Raw genomic sequence first — 22,440 nt, forward strand, 5'->3', positions numbered from 1 at the left:
TCACAACACATGTTCATGGATTTACCTGAGGAATTTGTTAAGATCTCCATGCTTCATATACTCAAAGACCATGATGAGTGGATCACCCTCAACACAGACACCATAGAATTTGACAATGTGCTCATGTTGCAGGTTAGTCAGCAGTTCTGCCTCACGGTGGAAGTCCTTGCGGGCATTATCACTGGCATCTTTCAGTGTCTGGTGAAGAAAATGAAAATATAAGGAAGGAGAGATGTTCACAGAAGGTAGGAAATATGTGGGATAGCCCTGTAAGGGTAAGATAAGGACACAGTACAGCATGGTGGATGAAGGAAGTACTTTCTAAATAAGTCTTTTAGAAATGCAGATGTGATCTGAAGTGCAATTAAATAATGGCAGTACAATTTTCATTCTCCTGCCACATGTTGTTCCAAACAAACAGTTTTCTTGTAAGAGAATGTATGAATACTCATGCTCTTGCTGTGACAAGTGTTTTCCAAACACAGAACAAATAAACTGATCTCATCCCAGAAATATACTAGTACACAGCTGGTTTGTATCCTTGAGCATTTAACTCAAGCAACCCCTTGTATCCTGCTGGTATTTACCTTTCTTGTTTTTTCTTTAATATAAAACTCTGCTTGTTTAAAATACATGGTGTTATTGTGGATGCATTCTTCATGTACTGCTGATGTTAGTCCCTTAGGTAGATTTACACAAATGTCCCTGGACCAGAATAACCTAAGATTTCAGCCAAAAACTTCTTTGAAATTCTGTAAATCTACTCACATGACTAAGATTAGGCATATGTGTAAGTAACTGGAGGTCAAATCCTAAAGTGATAGACATGGAGGAAAGCGGGTGCACAGAGAAATTCTGGGACTCACTGGATCAAATAGGAAGCTTAAATGTCGTATAATGAAATAATACTAATTTAACTGTCACACATAGGCAGCTTCTGATTTCTCCTTACAAACCACATCTCAAAAGCAAGAAAACACTTCCATGCACAAAAAAAGAAAAAGCAACTTCTGACCCCAATTAAATGAGGAATAATTATAATTGACAATAAACCACTAATAGTCTCTGTAGTCAAGAGGTACAGTGGTTCACTATACTAATTCAAAATATCTTTCTAAAACCACAAGAGAAAGATGGCAAGTTACTAACATTCGCAATTCATTCTTCACAGAAACTGCTGTCTGGGCTCTGTACCTCTGGATTTTAACAATACCTAGGTTTAATACAATGGAAGATAAGACACAAAAGTAGTGGTGATGTTTTAACTAAAGATGCCTTTTTTCTGGCCATCTAGTCCCTTTACTTTCTATCCTGAATTAATGCGTACAGCATGAGACCAACTACACTCACCAGAACAGAAACAGAGTAAGTTGATACTGTCTAATTGTTCTGCCAACAAACGGAGTTTTTAGCAGCAGTTGTCATGGCTTGTTCAAGCTTTTGTTCAACAGGGACAATTCTGTCCACTTTTCTAGTATTGTATGTGTGAATGTGTGAAGAAGAGGCTAGAAGGTGACTGTGGGAAAAAACACATCTTTTACTTGTGATACCCCAATCCTGGGTCCTGAAAACTGAATAACTACCATACTAAAATTCAGATGGGGGGACAAGGTCTAGGGCAGCATGGATTGCTGTCTTCCAAGTTGAGGGACTTTTATCCGTCGATTTCAGCCTCTGTGGATCCAGAAGCATGAGAAGGCACTCATGCCTTACATGTCCCTTCTCTGAGGAATGTACTTCTTAACATACCTTCAGGCTCAGAATCCTTTTTTCCACAAGCTTTGCCAATGATCCAACAAGGATATTGCTTCATCAAGGCTTCACTAGCCACAATATATTAGTATACACAGCTTCCCACTGGACATCAAATTTGCATCCCACTATGGGCTACACACAATCACATCTGAACTGAGTGAGGGCTGGAATTGAAGTGTTTTCCAATACTTTCAGGCTCTGGGATGGTGCTTTAACATGAGGCAGGCAACAACCCACAGTCCAGTGTATCTTACATATACTGAAATCACTTGTAATAATTCTGTTGTCCCTTGCGTTTCCTCCGGTAGTTTCATATATGAAGAAATTGGACTGTAATTATTCTCAATAACAGAATTAGAAAAACAATTAATACAAAACGCATTTTAAAATAATAGCAATCTGGAAAAAAACTGCCAGGGAGAAGCAGAGGCTGATCCTCTTTCCAGCAGGCTCTTTCCCTGGAAAGACAGTAAAAATGCTGACAGCTCTGTCCTGTGAGGATGGCATATTGTATATTTGAGAAGATGCTTTTTATCTCACAGAAACAGCAAAATTATCATATGACAGAGCAGTTGCCATGGCAATTCCACATTTTCTGTCAAACAGCAAAATGCAGAAAAGTCTAAAACTCAGGTGAAACTCATGCAGGGTTTCTACTACCATGGGCTGACTAGAATTTCTGTCACCCACCATTGCAAAATCTCCTTTTCATTATTTCATGCAGTGCACAGAATAGACACAATGCATGAGAGAGAGCTGGCACAGTCAGGCAAGGAGGAGACTGGAAGGTAAAAAAATTAATAAGTATGTAGAATTTACATAGAGATGACATTGACTAATGCATTTAGCTTGTTCTCAGTACAAGAAAAAAAGAAAAAACCAAAATAAAACCCTAAGAGCACAAAGAGAGGAAAGACATATTAATTATTATTATCATTACTGACAAGAATGCCAAAGCTCTGCATACAAAGCACTTTCACCAGTTGACAGGAGGTTTTCCCAAGTAAGATCTGAGATTCAATCACATGTGCTTTCCAGCCACTCCACGTGGTCTGTGCTGCCCTTTGCTCTGCAGTGAGTGTGGGCTCCAACACCACTCTGTCTGACACCGCAGAGCTGCCTTCATGGGCAATCAGAGCAGCAGCAGGTGCATGGGGCTGTCACCAACATCAGCAGGACTTGGTAGCCAAACTCTCAAGGCAGCTACATGACTACTACTATTACTTTCTACTGTTTCAGCCTTCCCCTACAAAATAATTGCTACTGCTTCCCATCAACATACGAGACCTGACTGGTATGTCTCCTCAAGAAATGAAAGGGTGGTTTTGAGTCTTCTCAGAACTGAAGGTCTGAAGAGAATTGGAAATCTTTGGTTTTCCTGTGCAGGTGGCATGGAAATGTTTTTGATCTCACACACACAGCAGTCTGCTAGCTGAGCAAAACCTCCCAGGGGAGCCAGAGACAGCTGCTAACCTGTGCCTTGTCAACCTCACCTCCCGCTCTGGATAGGCTGCACTAGCATGAGATTATGCCTGGGATTTAATCCTATGAGGAGACAGTACTGAGCCAGGCCTGAACAAACATAGCAAATGCCCTCAAGAAAACAGTAATTTTTCCTTCCTCCTCCCTCTGCTCTCTAAAAGTGCCTGATATGATGTGCTGTGGGGTCAATGCTAGTCCAAAACCCAGGTTTTGTCCTACGGAAAGTATTTCCAAGCACTCTGTGTTATCTCCAAAAACCTCACACTAATCAAAACCAATTTAAACAAATTGCCTTTCTCCTCTTTAAAGGAGCAAAAGCTCATACTCTTTGGTATTTTATGCTAGGCCTGATCTTTTTTATCTTTGCAGATTTTTCTGGGCCTCTTAGCTCCTAAATAATTTGCTGCAGCAACCTCAGCATTTTGGATACCAGCTGACTGATAAGAAGGGAACATGTTGAGTTCGAAGGAGGGATGCTCAGGGCCAGGGATGAGCAACACAGTTTTCCAGCAACTGGCAGGCACAGGGAGCTGATAGGGACCACTAGCCAACCTGACCCCCATCGCGCAGTTGAGGCTGTGCCTCCTTGCTGCTGAAATCTCCCTGGCACCACCTTAGTCTTCAGCAAGCACCTATGCCCAGGGGCTCACCAATTGTATTTTATAGTGATTGGTGTGTTCTGGTTTTACCCATGGTGCTGAAGCTCCCTAAAGCTGTTGTTGTGTGTCAGGAGGAGCTGCTCATTGCTGCTGGAATCCAGGTCTGCTCCTCTACTACTGACTCAGCGATGGAGTCCAGACACCATCCTCCACTGAAGTGCAGGATAGCTGTACTCCAGTGGAGGCTCCATCCCTCGACCTCCTCTCTAGCTGAGGGATACCTGTTATCTGAGGTTGGTAACCACAGTGAAAGTGACAGGCATCAGGAAATTAACCCCTCAGTTATGTGAGGACAGTATTGACTGGCTCAGTTCACCAAGAAATTTTCTCTGTGACCACAGCTAGAGTCACATCTTTAAGAGCCAATGACAGAAACATAAAATGGGAATAACCTGTTCCCAGAGGTAATTCTTCCCATAGCTGCCTGCAAGATTCTTATTAAGGACACTGTAAAGAGAGGATTTGATAAGAAAAATATATAAAAAACGAAAATCATATGAGAAATTGCCCAGAAAATGCATAGACTTGTCATCTAGGTCTACATATGGAGACATATGTACCTTTAAAGGCTGAATACTCTTCCATTTGATTTACACTGAGAATGAGCAGCACACAGAAAGTGCAGTGCACCATTTAACAACAAAAGCGCTAGGCTCCATTTAGACAGGACTTTCAAAAAGAACAAGTAAATGGAAATACTTTAGTTTTGCTTTAATCAAGCAGTTCCCTAAAGTGATAGAGGAAAGGCCATTTCCATTGAAACCACTAAAATACAACAAAAAATTCATGCAGATCTAGTTTTGTCACCTCCTATCTCTTGCTTTTTCCTGTCTATGCTATATCCCTTCAGGGCTTAATTTTTTTTCTCATCAGTCAACATGACTGAACTACTCCAAGTATTGAAAAGCTTATAACCTTGGCAAACCCAAAAACCTATATTTGATGGAGCACTCTACAAGACTATTCTCCCTTCATGTTCTTCCATTGTCAGATTCAAGACTCTATTTCTTGTTACCAAATTCAAAAAGATGATCTACATGATTTCTTTTACTTTGTGGTTTCCTCCAAAATGCACACATGGTTGCCTAATTGTGACCTGTCAGATAAATTTTTTTTCTGGTCACTTGTCATATCCCAAATTCTGGACATCTATTCCCCCTGAACTTAATGAGATATTTCAAGTGCTAGACACCTTGTTTGGTTTTGGCAGAACACTACAGATGGAGATAAAAGATTGTTTTCAGGGAAAGTTTTCAAACTCTGAGAGTGTAGTTTCACCAATACTGTTTTCTAGCTACATCCACAGCTAAGGCCAACAGCTAACCTCAGTTCTTGAATTTTGGGGGAAAAATAGGGCTTTGTGCAGAGAAGAAGGCTTGGTCTCCAAGCTATACTAATGAAAACTACCCACAGACAATTTCAGTTGCTGACTAAAAGAATGGCACAGTCCTGAAACAGAAAACTGATCTTTGCCTAGCAATTATACACATAACCTATTCACTTAGCTAGTAACAGATTATTTTTTAGACACGCATATATATCACATGCATTTTTAATAACCTAGGCATTATTTTTCACTAACTGTTCTTCAGACAGACCATAAAAGATTTTGCCCCCTCTTGATGCAATCTGTTTCCTCCCTTTCCTTATATGATTCAGGTCTCCTTTTATAATCCACAGCAAGATCAAATACCAAATTCCCTTAACACTCCATTAGCCTTGTGAACTCTTCTACATGTTCAGAACAGTTACTCTGGATTATGGAATAGGCAAACATGATCATTTACAAATAAAACAACATTTGTTGCAACCATGAATTAATAATGGCAACCCTAGACTCTTTTACCTTCACTGCCACCAAGATCTTGCCCTGCTCAGGACACAGGTTATAGCATTCCGCCAGAAAGACTTTCCCAAAGGCTCCTTCTCCCAGTTCTCTTTTAAGAACAATATTGTGGCGCTTGATATGATGCACAACTGTAAAAGAAGACAAAATAGAGGTCAGAAGTGAGCTGCAAGTTCAGGATGGGATGGAGCCCATGCTTACAGCCACATGGAGATAGGATTGCCTGTAAAGTAGGGAAGGAATAAAAGAGCCCACATGTCAGTTTTTACCATTTTCTGCAAAAAAGACTGAGTTTATATATTTGTATTTGGAGGGCAGTGCATTTTTGGATAAGAAGACATGGAATTAAGAGTCACCTGGGAACAGGCCATTTATCATCATGGATTTTAGGATGATGCTGCAAGGCATACATAATATCTAACGCTACTTTTTAAAAAACATTAGGACAGTGAATCGGAAAACAAACAAAGCCTTTCTCACTCCTTTTCTACTTTTGTACCTTTAACAATAGCAGAACTCTCCTATCCAAATCAAAAAAGTTTTAAAATTAACCTAAACCCAAGGTGTCCTCTAAGAAAACCCAATGTGTCCTCTTTCAACTAAATGCAACTTAACAGTCTGGTTTACTTACTACTTGTAAGCAAACCATTGCTTTCCCATGTTTCTCACAAACATGATTTACAGTATTGATCTGAAGTAAAAGAAACAAAAGATGGACAAAGGTTTTAGCACACATAGCGGACAGAACCTTAGTTCAACTGCTGCCCAGAATCAATTGATTCAAACCCTGAAGCCCAGGAACATTTTTTGACTTATTTTACATTCTCCTTTCAGCAAAAGCTTCCATTAAAATCTTTAATATTTAAAATACTGTACTAAATTCTGTAGACTACATTATCAATTTACAATGTTCAAGCTAAATAAAGCAGTTCTAAGGGCAGTTTAGCTGCCAATAGGGTGGACAGCTTGTGTCGCTGAAACTGTACAATCCAGACAGCATCTGCTGATGATTTTAACCTCAGTGCACTTAGCTGTCTTTGCAAATGCTGAAATTTAACCCTGCCTGGAAGAAGCCCATTTGCAACTTAAATTCTAAACACAGCAAATTAAATAGCAGTGCACAGGCATCAGGGTGTCTTTGCAAGGGTGAAAATCCCACCTTGGCTGCTCAGCTGCAGGGACCACGACTGAACCCTGCCAATGATTTAGGATCTAACCAGACGCAGGACCGACACCTGCCTGCATACTTGGTCACAGGCCTACTCCAGACTGGGTGACCACTTGCAAAAAAACCACCTTCCCTCCACCCTCCATGACTAAAGGAGGAGTGCTGATGATAACATTAGTAGGGAGAAACGGCACAGCCTGTCCCTATTCCTATCACCAGCATTTGGAGAAAAGGACCACAGCTTACATGAGATGAAAATGTGTGTCCCATACCCAAAGCCTACAGCAACCTAACCTGAGCACCCTGCATGTAAATACACTTCATTTCCCTGTTTGTGGACATGAGGGAAATCTGCTGCTGGAGCAGGCTCCAGAGTGAGCAATCCAGCACACATGTGCCATCTTGAGGTGGGTACACACCTGAGGGACAGATCTTCACCAGATCTGCTGGCACCTGCCAGAAGGTCCCTGGCCAGTGGGCAGGCAGGCTCCCCGTGCCCTGTGCATGGAGGGGAAGACTGGATTCTCCCCACAGCCCGCCAGACTCACCAGGCTTTGCTGCTTTCCCCACAGATGGTGGCTGCAGGGGGGATTTTCATAGCCTCCTTTTTCCAGTGGCAAGTCTTCTAGGAGAGGCTGCACATCCCATTAGGTACATATGAAATAAGACTGCGCAGTAGTTACATTTTTTACTCTTGTCACATACTGGTGTAGCATAAAATTAAGTTTTGTCATGGTGATGCTTTATTTGGCCAACTACCTTGGGAGGTCCCCTGCAGTCAGTATGAGGTTGCTTTTATTTTCATTTCCTCCTCAGCACTGGCTTTGCAAGAAAGGCTCAAAATGCAGTCAGCACAAGATAGGCCTGAACCAAAACACTCCTTTTCCCCATGGACGCAAGTTAACCAGCATCGCTGGCCTCTGCTAATACTGGCCACAAGGTAGACCGGAAGAGCTGAAAGATTGCTGCCCTGGCATGGCACCTGAGCTCCAGAGTGTGGCACATCTCATCACCTGAGCTTTAAAAATGATTGATAACAAATGAGTGCTACGCCCTGTCCCCTAAAAAACTCGTCATCCTACCCTTCCTCTTGGGGAGTTCTCTTTCCCTCTGCTTTACTAGTATTGCCAGGAGGATGCCTCTGTTCCTTTCCCAGAGGGGAAAGGCAGCAAAGGCCATTTTTAATTTTTTCCTGCCCACAGCTGCCAAAGACTCGGTGATGAAGACAGTCTGAATTTTGTGTGGGTCCTCTCCATTTTGAGCCCATTATACTGCTAATGTTTGGCCGAGAAGTACAAAGAAGTTTTTTTGTGAAGCTCCTGGAGGACTTTACAAACAATAGAGTAAAAATAAATAAAAACCACACTCAATACTTCTTGGTAGTACACTTACAGCTGCTGTTAAACACTCATATAAACCAGGCATTCGAATAAACAATCCATCCTGTAAACCAAACTGTAAAATCTGAAACACAGCAAGGTGCAGAAGAGATCTGCACAGAATGTATTTGTAACTTGTTATGTTCTATCCATTACTGTTAGCTTTTTGAACTGTGCTGAGTTACCAAACAAATAAAAAACTACAGTATGACAAAATGGGCAGAGCTTAAACATAAGAACAATGTAACTAAATCAAACACATATGATGTGATGGATATATAAGTTAAGGAAAAAATCCATTTAGCACATTCAGGGCCACAGCCATAATGACACTGTCTTAAGTGGGAGGATACTTGAGCAGGAGATACACTAGAAAATTCAGGTCAAAATCTGCTTTCAGTTACTATCAGGATAAAGCAAATTATCTCTGTTAAAGTCCAAGAGATTATCCTGGATTTACATTGAAGAAACAATGCAGAATTTGGCCAAAGAGGACATAAACAAAAAAGTCATCTCATAACACTGTCTCACAAGAAAAGGTACACAAACATTCAAATGACATCTATTTATCTCCCTTCTTTGATTCTAAATGGCAATTGCATTTGACCTGCTATTTGTACTTTTAAGAGCATATAATCTCTGGTTTTAAATCTTAACTGATAACTGTAAAAAAATTAGGTTTCATTAAGTTGAAAGCCAAGCAAGTTGAACCTTGCTTCATATAAAATATGAAGCAAGACAAAACAAATTAAAGAAGGGTAAATGCTGAAAAGAGGCTAAGTTAAAATAATACCCACACAGCTAAATCCTTAAAAGCAGGGGGCTCCCATGGATGACAGGGAACCAGAGACAAGAGGGAGTACAACTACAGAAAAAGTCTCTCTTCTCATCTCATGTTCTCAGAAACATCTCACCGAAAGTGTTGGACGTTTAGGTATTTTACTCACTAGCACACAATATGTCACACTGGAAATGATGCAATATATATTTCCAGGTATGGGACTCAACTCCTTAGATGACCTACCTTTGATCGTGAGGCTGAATAGACAGGGTCACGCTACATTCTGGAATTAGCTCCAGCGGAACAGGCAACTCAAAATCACCTCATCACATTGAATTCCCTGAGTTGGATATGAATGAATCCAGCCAGGGACAGCAAGATACAGTAAGAATTATTAACATTTTTTTGCCCATATTTAAAAAATGAAATGTGACAGAGTGAAAGCGTTTCCCCTTGGTCACAAACAATAGGTCTTAACATTTTACCACCACATGTGACCATTATACCATCTAAGCTGACCTTCTAAACTATATGGAGCATAAAATTGAGCTGAATGACTTGTATGTGGCAGAAGACTGTCTCCAGAAAGAGACTGTGCCAGTCTTGATTTGAAAGTCTGGACTATCCCTTTGTTTTCATGCGTAAACATTTCATTGCTTATAAAAATGCATGCCTTTTTTTTGTCTCTTAAGCATTAACTTGTCTGGCTTGCATATGCCTCCTTTTGTCTTTAGGGGACTTTCTCTGATAGTTTTAGTAGCCTTTTCAGGATTGGTATTAAACACATGTAATGAACATCCTTCTTGCCCTTCTTGGTGAGGCAAAGAGACAGAAGTTCCTTCCCCCAGGAAAGTATTTTCTTCAGTTCACCAGTTATTGTCTTGACTTTTCTCTGGAAAATTTTTAAATATCCCTTTAAAAGAAATTGTTTCCAATATATTTTTTTCCAACTGGAAGCCACTCTCCACAAGGTTGTAATAAAAACATAAAAGCAGCTCCCTATATCTCTTCACATCCATAGATTACACTAGTCCTTTCAAGGCTGGACTTCCTAAGGAGCACAAAAATGAAATACTTATGCGGTATTCATGTGAGTGTCTCATCTTGTAGACCTCACCCAATCACAATATCACAAATGTTGTAGGTTTCAAAAGTGTTCCCATCTACCTCATGAGAAGAGCAATGAGATTCATGAAGAGACCGAAACACGGACTCACTGATGGACAATAAAGAGACAACAGCTGTCAGGCATTACTGCTCACTGAACTACCAACACTGTAAGATCCTTTTGTGTTGCACACCCACTTAAATTATCTGCTGAGTCTGCTTCTGAGGATACTGTTCTAAATTTTGCTAGTGGTGTGCATGTGGGACAGTCCTGATGAAATTTGTCATACCAGGGCTCAGCAACAAGAATGAGAACCTTCAAGATGCCAAGAAACCTGGCAAGGTGATATTATAAACATAACCACAGCTGCATAAATAGAAAGCAGTCATAGAAAAGACTCAGCCTGTGATGTGACACAAGGTCCCACAGAAAAAAGTTTTGCAAATTTCTTCATTTCTTTTCCCACTATTTCTATTGCAATTGTGGACTGAACTATTTCTAAGATCTTGCTAGAAAAATACAGATGTAAATGGCCAACTGTTTGTTTAGATAGTGTATCAAAGTTTTACAGCATTTGCCACTCACAAAGAAGTTTCTGCTGGAATCCTATAGAAGAAGGATACAAATTTACTACAAAGAGCATGCAGCAAGTCTAGACTGGTGGCTATCAGATTATGCAATAGCAGCATGTCTGCAGTTTCTACAAGACATTGCCAGAATAGAAATTTTGGCTTACTCTCTGACACGGCAAGAAAAGCCAACAACAATGCCTTTATTTTTTTTTAACCTTTTGACCTGTCGGCCTTCCTTGGATGCAGAAATAGGTTAGCAAGTTGTATATTTCTGATTATTTGATGTATTTATCCCATGCAGCATTCATTTGTTATTATCCTATATGAATTTTTGTGTAGTGCTATTGTTGTTTAATTTTTACAATGTAGCAGCAACAGCTGCTCATGTAAGGCTCATGTCCAGCTGTTGTAGGTATAAATGAACAACATTTTCATGTCTAATTATATATACATTTTTGTGTATATATATGTGTGTGTGTGTGTATATATGTTCATATATACATATATTTGTGTATGTATATACGCACACATCGTTATGTATACATATATATGATAGTCCACAAATGAGAACCAACTCACACTTTTTCAACTGAAGTAAAATAAGCTGACAGAAAATCTCCTCTCAGTACCTTGGTACTCTGTTCTAAATGAAAGGTGCTGGATGGTACCAGCTATAGAAAACTGAGTAGGGAGGATTCACAGAACAATAAGGCCAGAAAGGCACTTGGGCCTTGTCACATCACCTGTGCAAGTCCATCTTCTGAAGCACTTTGAGTCTTGTTTTGTGTCTTTGAAAAAAACACAGAATCATTCAAGAGCTGTAAACCAGTTATCTCTTGGGCGGCCATCAGTGATTTGTCAGGTTTCTCACAAGCATTAGATCCTAAATGGGCTTTAAGGAAGGGATGGCCCACTTAGGATCTAATGCCAGGTTGAACAAGAAGCGATCTTCCTGGATGAACTGGAGGCATTTATGAAAGACAAACAAGTGACCGTCAGGGGAATGGCATAATTCCCAGGCAGTTACTTCCTACTTGTCTGGAGTTACATCTGGTAAATCAAATAAATCTGTGATTGCTGCAGCTTAACCTTTCGGTTGCTTTGTTTACAGCTTAAATCCTCCCAGGATATATATTTAAACCCCAGAATTTTTATTTTCCTGGTTTAGAATTAGGCTTTCTTTTGTAACAGAGCTCTGCAGCACTTTGGAGGGTGCCCAGTTCTCACCTGCCTGGAGCACCAAGGGCACCACAAATCTTGTCCACTGTAAACTCATTTTGCTGTAGCTGACATGGCTCTTCTCTGTCTGGAACTCAAGTGTTCACTGTCTTTTGGGGTTACTATTTGATTCCTGGTGAGCCATTTTACTGCACTCTTTTTTTTCACAGTAATTTATTTGGTTTAGTTGACCAAGATCCTGTCAGCTTGGCTATAGATAGCCATGATGCCATAATTTATTACATCCCTATATTCAAATAAGCATTACTTAAGGATAAATATTAACAAAAATGCTATCATTGTCTTAAATGCATGAGTCTGATGAGCTTAATTCACCCTTCATGGAAAAAAAATAAAGTAAACAGTTTATCTGTACAGAAACTTGCCTGTGCATATTAAAACTGAGATGAACAAGACCCTCAAGCAAGCTAAAACTGATGTTTTGCATGCTAAAACAATTGGGATATATCAGAATAGCTGAAAGCTTAATTTGGCTGTTTTCAGAAACAGTACCATATATTAATCATCCTGCATTTGTCTTTCTATGATGTTTCCAGCTTACTAAAAGCTTTTCAGCACAGTATAGTAAATCAGCTTTAAGCAAAAAACTGACCTGGAATTTTGACAAGAACTGCCTTTGCGGATATGAATACACTTAATTTATAAATGCCAATCTCAATGCACTTCTTCCAAGAGGTTAATCATCATATAACTTAGAGGTAGTTGTGTGTGAGTGCTGTGTAAAACCTGTTAGTATTATTTTATGGGGGCAAATCTGGTCTGTCTTTCATATTTAACTGGAGACAATGATCTCAACATGAACATTCTTCCTGTTCAGACTTGGAAATCCATTCCCTCCACACAATGCTAATCTTTAGGAATCTTCTGTATTACAGAAATAGGAATACTTGGCAAAGGATGGGAGAATACCATGTAGCATATCTCATATAATAGATACTTGCAGAGGGAGAAGGGCCAATGAACACACTGTCTTCTAAATATTAACTCTTTTCAGTCTCTATTTTCAGAAACAGACATAGGCGGAAAGGCATCCCAGGATGCAGGCCTGAGAAGTAGGACCTGAAAGAAACTACCTCCAGAGATGAGCCATATCCAAGCTTAGAGTAAATGGGTATAAAGGTGAAATTCAAAGGAGATTGCAGTGGTTTTGATCTACATGTCTCTGCTTTGCTTTTTCTCTTCTCATTTTAAAAGGAAAAGGAAATAATTTTGTGGCTCTATGTTGCAATAATGAGCGATGCAGGGACCCCAGGCAGGTGCAAAGGAGTGGTCTTTATTGTTACTGCTAGGTAAGGCTTTATAAAGCCTTACCTATCAGTAACAGCTCTACATGAGGGAGTACAGAAGCATTTTACTGATGGCCTTTCAAAACTAAATATGAAAAGCAAATGGAACTTTCAAGCTTGTGAAAGAATTAACCAAATGCTTGTCTCACAGTGGAAATTCTATTCCCTTTTTTAAAAGTTAAGCACATACTCAATCTTTACCTTTTTCTGAACTATCTGAAAGACAGCATAACATCTGATCAATGGTGTAACATGGGTAGGTCTGCCCTTTTGCAGCTAACTGAAAAGAGAATATTAATGAAAAAATCATAGCAGCATGACAGAACCTAGTCTTATAGATCACTTTTGAGCAAATTATTTACCCTTTTCTTAAGTTTTTTTTCCCAATTCCTTTTACAGTTCTGCCAGGCTGCAAGACACTGTGTGGCTTTCTATAAGGAAACCTGAATCTTACACATTTTTACCTTATGCTTTGCTTTCTTTTAGCCAATTGAAATAAACCCTTCCCCTAAGCACAAGGCTCAATTTCTGCCTGCTTCCTTAACTGTACACAGCTAAGGCTTTGCTGCTACATGGTTGGTTGTTCTTATGATTCTGTGCGTACCTCTTTCTCTCCTGGATTTTGCTGTAAGTGGTCTTTAAACACAATGAAAAGTTAAGGGTTTAGCCATTTCTGAGGAGGATCCCCAAATGACAGATAAAGACACTGGACGCTGCAAACAACCAAATTATTATCCTCACCCTGCATTATTTACTAAAAAACAAACTCATCAGAATGAAGAAATTACATCTCGAGTCTTCCTACATGTTGAGATGGCAGGAACATCAGTTCACCCTCTGTCCTATGGGGACATAGAAAGGGTTAGCATTATACTGCCTGAGCCTCATGTGACAGAAGAGAAGACCAAAACATCATAAAAGGGGAACAAACCTGGACAAGCAGCTATTCCCTTTAACAGACTTGCTGTCCTTCAGCATTTCTGCCTTCTTCCACGGTGAGGTACTTGCTCTGCTTTTGTTTCAATGCCGGACTGGCACACCTTTTTGTTTTGCAACATGCCATACACAAAGGCTTATATCCCCATAGGGCATTTTCCCCTTGGCCCTGCTACTGTTTCAGAATTCCGGTGCTTATGATATAATTGACAGCACATGGGTATGCAAGGCACACCCAGAAAATTCATCTTCACCACTGGGCTGTGACAGATACCTCTACAGCAGCCACAGTGCAGTCAGAAGATTATTACATTGTACTACCTTCAAACAAAAAGACCTTCAAGACTTCCCCTTTAGGTCAACAAAATGGATTCACAAAGGGTTTGCAAGACTGAACGTGCTGGGGGTTTTTCAGGATCAAAGCCCTAACAATTGCAAAGAAAAGATGACTTTTCTTTTGACTTGTTATAAATGCACTTGGGAAAAAAAAAATTTCTATGTTTCTACACAAGCATAGCACATGCTTAATTTTTCAAGTTTGAAAAGACCTTATTGGTTATTGCAGACCACACATCACCTCCTCTGCTGATCCGATTCTTCTCTCCTGCATCCTTCAAAGGACTAATATAATAAAGTATATGTTTATACAAAACAAATTATTTCCTGTGTAAAGGCCATGAAGTTTCTAGTCCGGGTGATTTATCATTCTTCAGGGACTGACAACCTTCCCAAGTCCTAGGGAAGGATGCAAATTACACTGGACTATGCTCCTTGCATTGACCTTTACAAGCAAACAGTGGTACTCCTACTTGGGCATTATTTGTAAACTAGACTAAACTATAGCCCAGCCAGATTTGAGAACACTAAAGGTTTTTATGTTTTTTTAAAATAACAATGAGATGAGAACCTATTCTAATTGTCCTAATAGAAAACCTAGCCTGCTGCATGATAAAGTGAGAAAAGAAAACTGTGACTTGTCAGTGGGAACAGGAGGACTTTCTCAGATAATTTCTTTTGCAGAAAAATGTCACATGTTTTCTCTTCTGTCTTGGTTCAGCATGTTATTTTCATGCACCATGAAAACAGATACATCTAGCTAACACAGGTGGCAAAGAATACAAGAAATCTCCTTTCATTCAGTTTAGCTCTGGATTGCATTATCTGCCAGCAGAAATTGTTTTTCTATATTTCAGACAAATAAGGAGATATTCTAAACCTTTGGTAAAATAAATTTGATGAGGGAGGAAAAGTCTCCATTACATTCAGCTCCTTGCAACCGATCTGCACAATATAGAGCCCAGGGCCACCTGTCTTTTAGCAGATCATAGGCAATGCCTTGCTCTGTATGCCCCCATGGCTGGGGACAGCCAGGCACCAGTCACTCAGTCAGCCCAGGGCCAGTCTGTCAAATGGAGGTGTGTTTAAAGTAGCATCAGAGATGTCTTGGTTCCACTGCAGACAACAAACCCACAGGTCTGTTTGGTATCAATAAGGGTTCCTTCAGAGTCTGTTTAAGTAAGGCCTTTGTGAATTCTCACTAACACATGTAAATCCCCTCCCGCACATCAATAAAATTTTATTTTAGAGAAAGAGAATGAACACAGATACATTGATCAAAAGTTAACTATACAGCATGTCAGGAGCTAATGAAAAACAAAGATATATACTCCTTTAGGATAACAACAGCTTCCCACAGAGTCCAGTGTGATAACAAACTGTCAGAGCCCCAGAACCAACAGTGCCAAAAATCCACCACCAAATGGATCTTTTAAAGCCGTGGCCCATGTCGAGGTTGAGGACAAATTCAGTCTCTGCCAATATGTTTTCACTACCTAAAAGCATCTTGGTTTTGACTTGGTAATTATAGTGTGCTGAGCCAACCAGCTGTCACTAAGGAACAGGAGCTGCCCAAATGAAGCAAAATGCATGGATGTTTGCTGCTGATTTCTCACACAATAATGAACCCAGTTACAGCCTTTTGAAGCATGGAACTGAAAGACAGTAGGAGATAGAGGGGAAAAAAGAAGAGGAAAGGGAGAAAGAAAGAGCTTTGAACATTTTGTTCCAGTCAGTTTTCATGAATGAGGAAAACACCAGGCGTGATTTAATCAAAGGATGCCCTCCCACAGTCATGCTGTTGCTGGAGAAGTGGCCACTGGGCAGACACCTGAGACATATATTTCCCAAAGCACACAGACCCAGTCTTTGCTGAAACACGAACTTTCACTGATAGCAGCACACATACATATCAGGGCAAACAAGAAGAACGGCAGAAACGGCTGAATGAACTTTATTCAGGATCTGACATACAATGTCAGTAAAATGAATGTGACCTAAAGAAGACTGTTACACTTTTAACAAGACTGAGTTGGCAGCTTTGCCCAATTAGTACCAGTTCATTTTATGTTGATAACTAGTATACACATATGATGTTCTGTAAAAGCTTAATAGATGTCGCCATAAATCATAGTCCTTTTTATCCCCTGTTCTCTTTATATTTGGAAAGTACTTTCAGTTGAATCTTCTTTAATACTAGTTGTAGACTGAAATTAATGCAAATGTAATTCTGGCAGTCTCTGCAAGACACCAGAAACACATGGACCAGAAAGGTTCTTTTCTCACCCAGCATCTATATGACTACTGCTCTTAAAAAACAAAACTGTTTTGCTCCAATTACTGTGCACCATGATATTTACAGCCACTTCAGCCTGCACAGAACTAAGATACGCAAAATGTAGGGGTTTTTTCCCCTTCCTCCTGAAGTTCAAGTTATCTCCCAGAGCAACAACTGCCAGTTTGCCTATGTACTCACTCACCTACTCGGGAAACATTTTAAGCAGCAGTAACCTATACAAACAGCTGCTGCATTTGTTGCACTGTAATGGCAGGGTACCCCACCTGCTTACCAGTAAAGGTAACAGTAAAAATTGCCATGATTTTTACTGTTACCAGTGAAAAGGCTGAATTCTTTTCTCAAGCTGCTTGAACGGACAGTTGCAGCCAAGGAAATGGGTGTTGTCCCTTGACATGCCCCTGGCCTGTGCTTAGCTAAAACACTGAAGCCATCACCAGGGTGGCCTAACAGAGCACTTCACAGGCAGCGTTTGCTAACTGCTGCCTCCTGCAAGACCACCACCAGCAGGAGGGCAAGTACAGACTTGCTTTTAGGAGGGACATGTCTGAAATCTGTTGTCAAACCTGAGGGATACTTTGCCTTTTGGTAGTCTAACATCCACAGAATGGCCCTTAGGCAATTCCCAGGGCTCTGTGTTTCTAGCCTGTCATTCAGAATTTTAATAGGAGGAAGGGTCAGAAGCTAAAATAATTATTTATAAACCAATGTTAAGATTTGTTGAGTAGTCTTTCTAATGTTTTCCCGTGTACAACTCTAAACTAACTTATAGACTAGTGCATTCCTTTCATCATTGCTTGTCATATTTAGTCTCCCTTCTTGTAACATTTTCTTCAGTAAGAGAATGGTAATTCAGCTATATGTTCCAAGAATACAACAGGCTCTAACTGGAAAAATAACTACTACTGATTTTCATTTTTCCTTACAGAGCAACTACACAGAGACAACATTGTTTGCTTCTGAAGACTAGACACACACACACACACACACACACACACACAGAGAGAGAGAGAGAGAGAGAGAGAGATTAAAAGGTATTTATCATAAGCATTTTGGCAAACAACTCTTATGAGGCTTCTGAGTGAGTCCCTATATGACTGTTTTCCCCACCTTGAAAATAAGGCCAGAAACGCATGCCTAGCTGTTTCATAATAGTAGTGGTTTTGGTTTTTTTTAAATATTAGTTATTTTCTACTTGAATAATGTCTCAAAGCTATAAAGCATAAGTTATATATTCATTAAGATTCTTACTTGGTATGTTTTGAAAACAGTGACACAAACTTCTCACTGCCATCTTAGGTTCAAAATCTCAACTGGGAAGTCTTCAGATATGAGTATGACTGCAATAAATACTTCCTTGTAATTTCACTTGTAATTCTGACCTCCTTAAAGTTCATTAAAATGCACTATAAAATAAAATAAATTGGCAATACATTCAGAAAAAAAGCTTTTAAAACAACACTACTTCTCTTGCATTGCATTCAGAATCGTCTTGTATGCCATGAAAGTAATCCTCACTCACAAAATGGGAGCTGGGAAAACAAGTGGGGCTCTTCCAGATTAACTATCACAAAGAGAAACTGCTGAAGAAAGCAATTAAGAAACTCACAGCATCCCTTAATTTAAGACACATTATTAAAAAAAAAAAAAAAAAAGAAAAAACTTGCCATGAACAAAGGAAAATGTGAGGTCTGCTGCTAGCTGTGCCCTAATTCTTTGCTTATTCCAGTCTTTATGCTGTTAGTTTACAGTATTGTATGTACTATCCTACTAAAAATAAACAGGTCCTTGGAGATTAACATGCCACAACCAGCACTTCAAAACTACTCACAATAGCTCTCTTTCCACACCTTCATAGATGTAAACAAATGAAGATTTCTGAACAGGGGCTATGGGTATCATTTGCCTTCATACTGTGCCAAGTAGGCTTTTGAAATGCCAGTTGTTGTGGAAACTGGGGAAAATGGTAAATTGCATCCTAATGAGGGCTATTCTAACTAAGCATTGGGACAACATCATTGGGAAAAATCTCTTCTCAATGCTGTTTTAAAAGGTATTTTCCTCCATAATTTACCAAATTGAAAGCTAGGACAGTAGCTATGAAGAAGCAGCTTGAAAAATCTGCATTTGTCCTTGCTACTGTCCTAAAAGAACTGTGCTTTCACACAAAGACCTTGCTGGAAGCCCTAGGTAAGCAGAGCTGTGACAAATCCTGCTCCAGCATTTTTAGTTCAAGTCCAGTTCAAGTCCAGTTTGGCAGGATTCTAACACAACATTCCCAAATCAGTGACAGACTTGTCACTGACATTGAGGGGAACCTGAAACAGACATTCTCTCAGAAACAAGGGATGTCTTAGCACAGAAATACCTCTGAAACTGAACAAGCTGTGAGTCTGAATAAGAAGAGAGTACACACATAGAAAGTGTTCTATGTGCTGCAGTTCTCCACTCAGTAATTAATATCTGCAGATGTACAGGAGAGGAGGATGATCCCCATTGTGGAGTTTAGTGAGAAGGAACACAGGGGAGAGATAAAATAAGGGCAGGGAGCAGCATGAACTCTAAAAAATAGAAAGAAAAGGAAGATGAGTAAACCACTCCTGTTCAAAAGAAAGGGGATCTCTAGACCTCAGGTGATTAGTAGTGCTAGACAAGTATCCCCCTGTTTTCTCACTTAAGCATTTTAGGTCCTGTTAATTCATGTTTCTTCATTCTTAACAATGTTTTATACCTGCTCAGGAAGATACATCTGTCCTGCAAAGAATTCCCTTTAAGATTTTATGCAACATTTTACGTAAATACTATGCCTAGTACAGAAAGAATTTGTCCATATCCAAACCAACACAAGCCACTTTTTTCTGCACAGTGATTTTTTTTTTCTATTACACTAGACAATCATATTTGGGATATGTTTAATTAAAAAAAGACAGAAATTTTTGCTAGCTTCTATATCACTACTTCTTAATGACTCAACTTGATTTTAATGCCACATATTGCACAGCTGTGCCTGTTGGAAATACTTCTGCATCCTAATTTGTTAGCTGTCCTACAATTTCAGAAGCTTGTGATCTCTTATGGAAGTTTGCAGATGTAGTTCCCTCTCCCTCCCCAGCTACAGTATGACAATGCATGCCAGAACACAAGCTCTGGCAGAGACTTTGGAGACGGATGTGGAAAGGTTACATAATTTTGCAATAAATTCATTATGATCAAGCAGCACCAGTTAAAACAATTCCTGGCCAAAGAAATAAGTGAGGAAGAGAAAAACAAAAAACCCAAGTCTTCACTTTTCTGATGTCCTGTTGCATCAAAGCACAGGTTGCAACAAGCTGAGAAAGTGTAATGTGCTTCAACGTCTTTTTCAGTTGCTATGGTACAGTTTCTTATGGAAAATTCCTTGTTCTGCGTGATGTTTTTCCTGCCTCATTTGGGATGGCAGAACCGTTCCTTGTGTCACCTGAGAAACCGGGCTGTCAGTTTCCACCTATTGGTGAGAAAGAAACTCATCAGCAGCAGAACTCAATGGAAAATTCCTTGGTTAGAAGTTTCTGCGCTGGAGGCCAACATGACAGTGAGGAGCAAGAACGGATAGGTCAGGGGATGAGGGTGCCACACAGGATATCTGGCTTCCACCTCAGGGTCAGACACAGATGTCCTGTGTGATCTGAGGGCAAAGGATTTAGTCACTGGGGCTCCCTGCTCATACAGGCAGGACAACCAAGCATCCTTTCCCCGTTCCTCACCCTGTGCATGAAGCCCCGGGTCTGTAACCTGCCCACTTCACAAACAAGTAGCTCCAGGTTACAGAAGTGGGGCCATAGCCCAAAAGCTCTTCAGGCAAGCGTTATGTGCACCTGCAGAGTCCCCAGCACTTTGCACAGTGAGGTCTTGTTTGGACCATGGGGCTCTAAAGTAATGCATGGAAATAATATTGAGTGATTTCATTATTTTCTATTTTTAAGGAAAAATATCAACATAGGAAAGGAGGGAAAACTCCAGCTTTACTGTACAGTCAAATAGGAAAAACACTGGGCTTTTGGAGGAGATCTACAATCTATTTTCCGTGTAGATAATACTGAAAATTGCCAGAAACACAGCATAAAAATGGTATTATAGCATGACATTAGTGATAGAAAGCAATCAGGGATTGGGCCATTCCACTATGAGATTTTTTTTTATGGACTAGTTGGAAGTAATCCGATTTTAATGTGACATTTTTCCTGCTGGAGTGCTTGCCCTTCCAATCAAAAAATAATTAGATTCCACACTTTAGATTCATGACAAAAACAAAACATGGTTAAAAAGAAAAACTAAACAAATCATTAATGTTTTAATGCTGTTGGATACCTGTGGTACTTCAGAATGCCGAAATTTCCATGGACTCCCTATGGTGGTGAGAAGAGCTTTTGACCTCTCTGACCAAATGGGTTTTTAAAATAATAAATGCATAAGTGTTTGAAAAGAGACTCCTTTAGTAATGTCTGTCATGAGAATGAAGAGCATTCAAAATATGACAGTGCAAGTGCATTCCACAGGACAACTTTTCTGGTGGTGCCAACATTTAAAGCTCCATTGACTTCAGTGGAGTTTCACCCTTTAATCTATGAAGGTTTGGACTTGTTGGATATCACTTGCAGTAACATACAACTTTTTGTCTTTTAGAGTCCCTTATCAGATAAGTTCAACAAGAAAAATAATGGAAACAGGTGTAAGAATGAAAGAAAATATACTAATATTGATTAAATATTAGTCAGGACATTCAAAATTTTGATTTCTATAGCATTAATTTCAGCATAAATCTAATAAAAAATTCACTGAAAAATATTAATGATGTAAAATAAATTTCAAATATTTGGTGATTTTCAGTTACTTTTCTGCTTTCTAAAACAAAGAAACAAATTTAACATTCCAAAGTGGGAAAATCCTTCCCCAGACAAGCACACACATAAACACTCTTACCCATATTTTGAATTATTTTCATTGAAATTAAAATATTTTCCATAAAAAATTCATTTTAAAATACCAACTTGTTTAAATTTTATTGAAGATAATTTTTTTTCTGTTTCAACTGTTCAAGTTGAAACTTTAGACAAAATTGAACCAAGTTCCCTCTGCTTTCTCTATTTTAAAGCAGCAAAAAATCTTGAAATGCTGAAATCTCCCATGGGAGGAAAATTCTATTTTTGAACAGCTTTACTTCTGTGCATTTAAAATCTCAGCTACTACTGGAGCTCTGGAGGGGAAGGACTTTTACTGAAGATGGAATAATTCAGTAAAGGCTGTATTATTCGGGCTGTACAAGGTGGTTGGTAAAGGCTGCAGGACCTATCTCACTTTGCATTATGATGGAGGAACCACACTTTCAAGGCTGCCACCAGACGTAGAACTGGTTGCCAGTCTCACACAGAAGCTGTGCAGGATCTGGGCACACAGTGGAGCACATTGCTCCACTGACTGTTTTCCTCACACTACCAACGTGGACTCCCAGTAGACAAACTTTACATTCTGATCTGAATTCTGTGACTTAAAAGAAATTGCTCTGAAAATCTCTCCCAGACTAAGCAAAATGATAGTAATGAAAGAGGGATTCTGCATTT

At 39.6% G+C, this 22,440-nt stretch overlaps 1 protein-coding gene across 3 annotated transcripts in view; it reads right to left on the reverse strand.

Annotated features, from left to right (window-relative positions):
* Positions 1-22,440, reverse strand: part of NTRK2 (neurotrophic receptor tyrosine kinase 2) — a 198,183-nt gene that overhangs the window by 46,423 nt on the left and 129,320 nt on the right. For 2 of the 3 annotated variants that reach the window (XM_054283145.1, XM_054283160.1), the window contains 2 exons: positions 5,743-5,873; positions 26-198 (listed from right to left, as the gene is read on the reverse strand). In XM_054283145.1, coding sequence (XP_054139120.1) covers positions 26-198; positions 5,743-5,873 — 304 coding nt within the window. Of the gene's footprint in view, positions 1-25; positions 199-5,742; positions 5,874-15,775; positions 20,328-22,440 lie in introns of those variants that run through there. The other variant, XM_054283148.1, reaches the window with a different exon arrangement.

The sequence above is a fragment of the Melozone crissalis genome, unplaced genomic scaffold (genome assembly GCF_028551555.1).
Source record: "Melozone crissalis strain CALT ecotype California unplaced genomic scaffold, PUWL_Pcris_2 ptg000005l_1, whole genome shotgun sequence".
Classification (NCBI taxonomy): domain Eukaryota; kingdom Metazoa; phylum Chordata; class Aves; order Passeriformes; family Passerellidae; genus Melozone; species Melozone crissalis.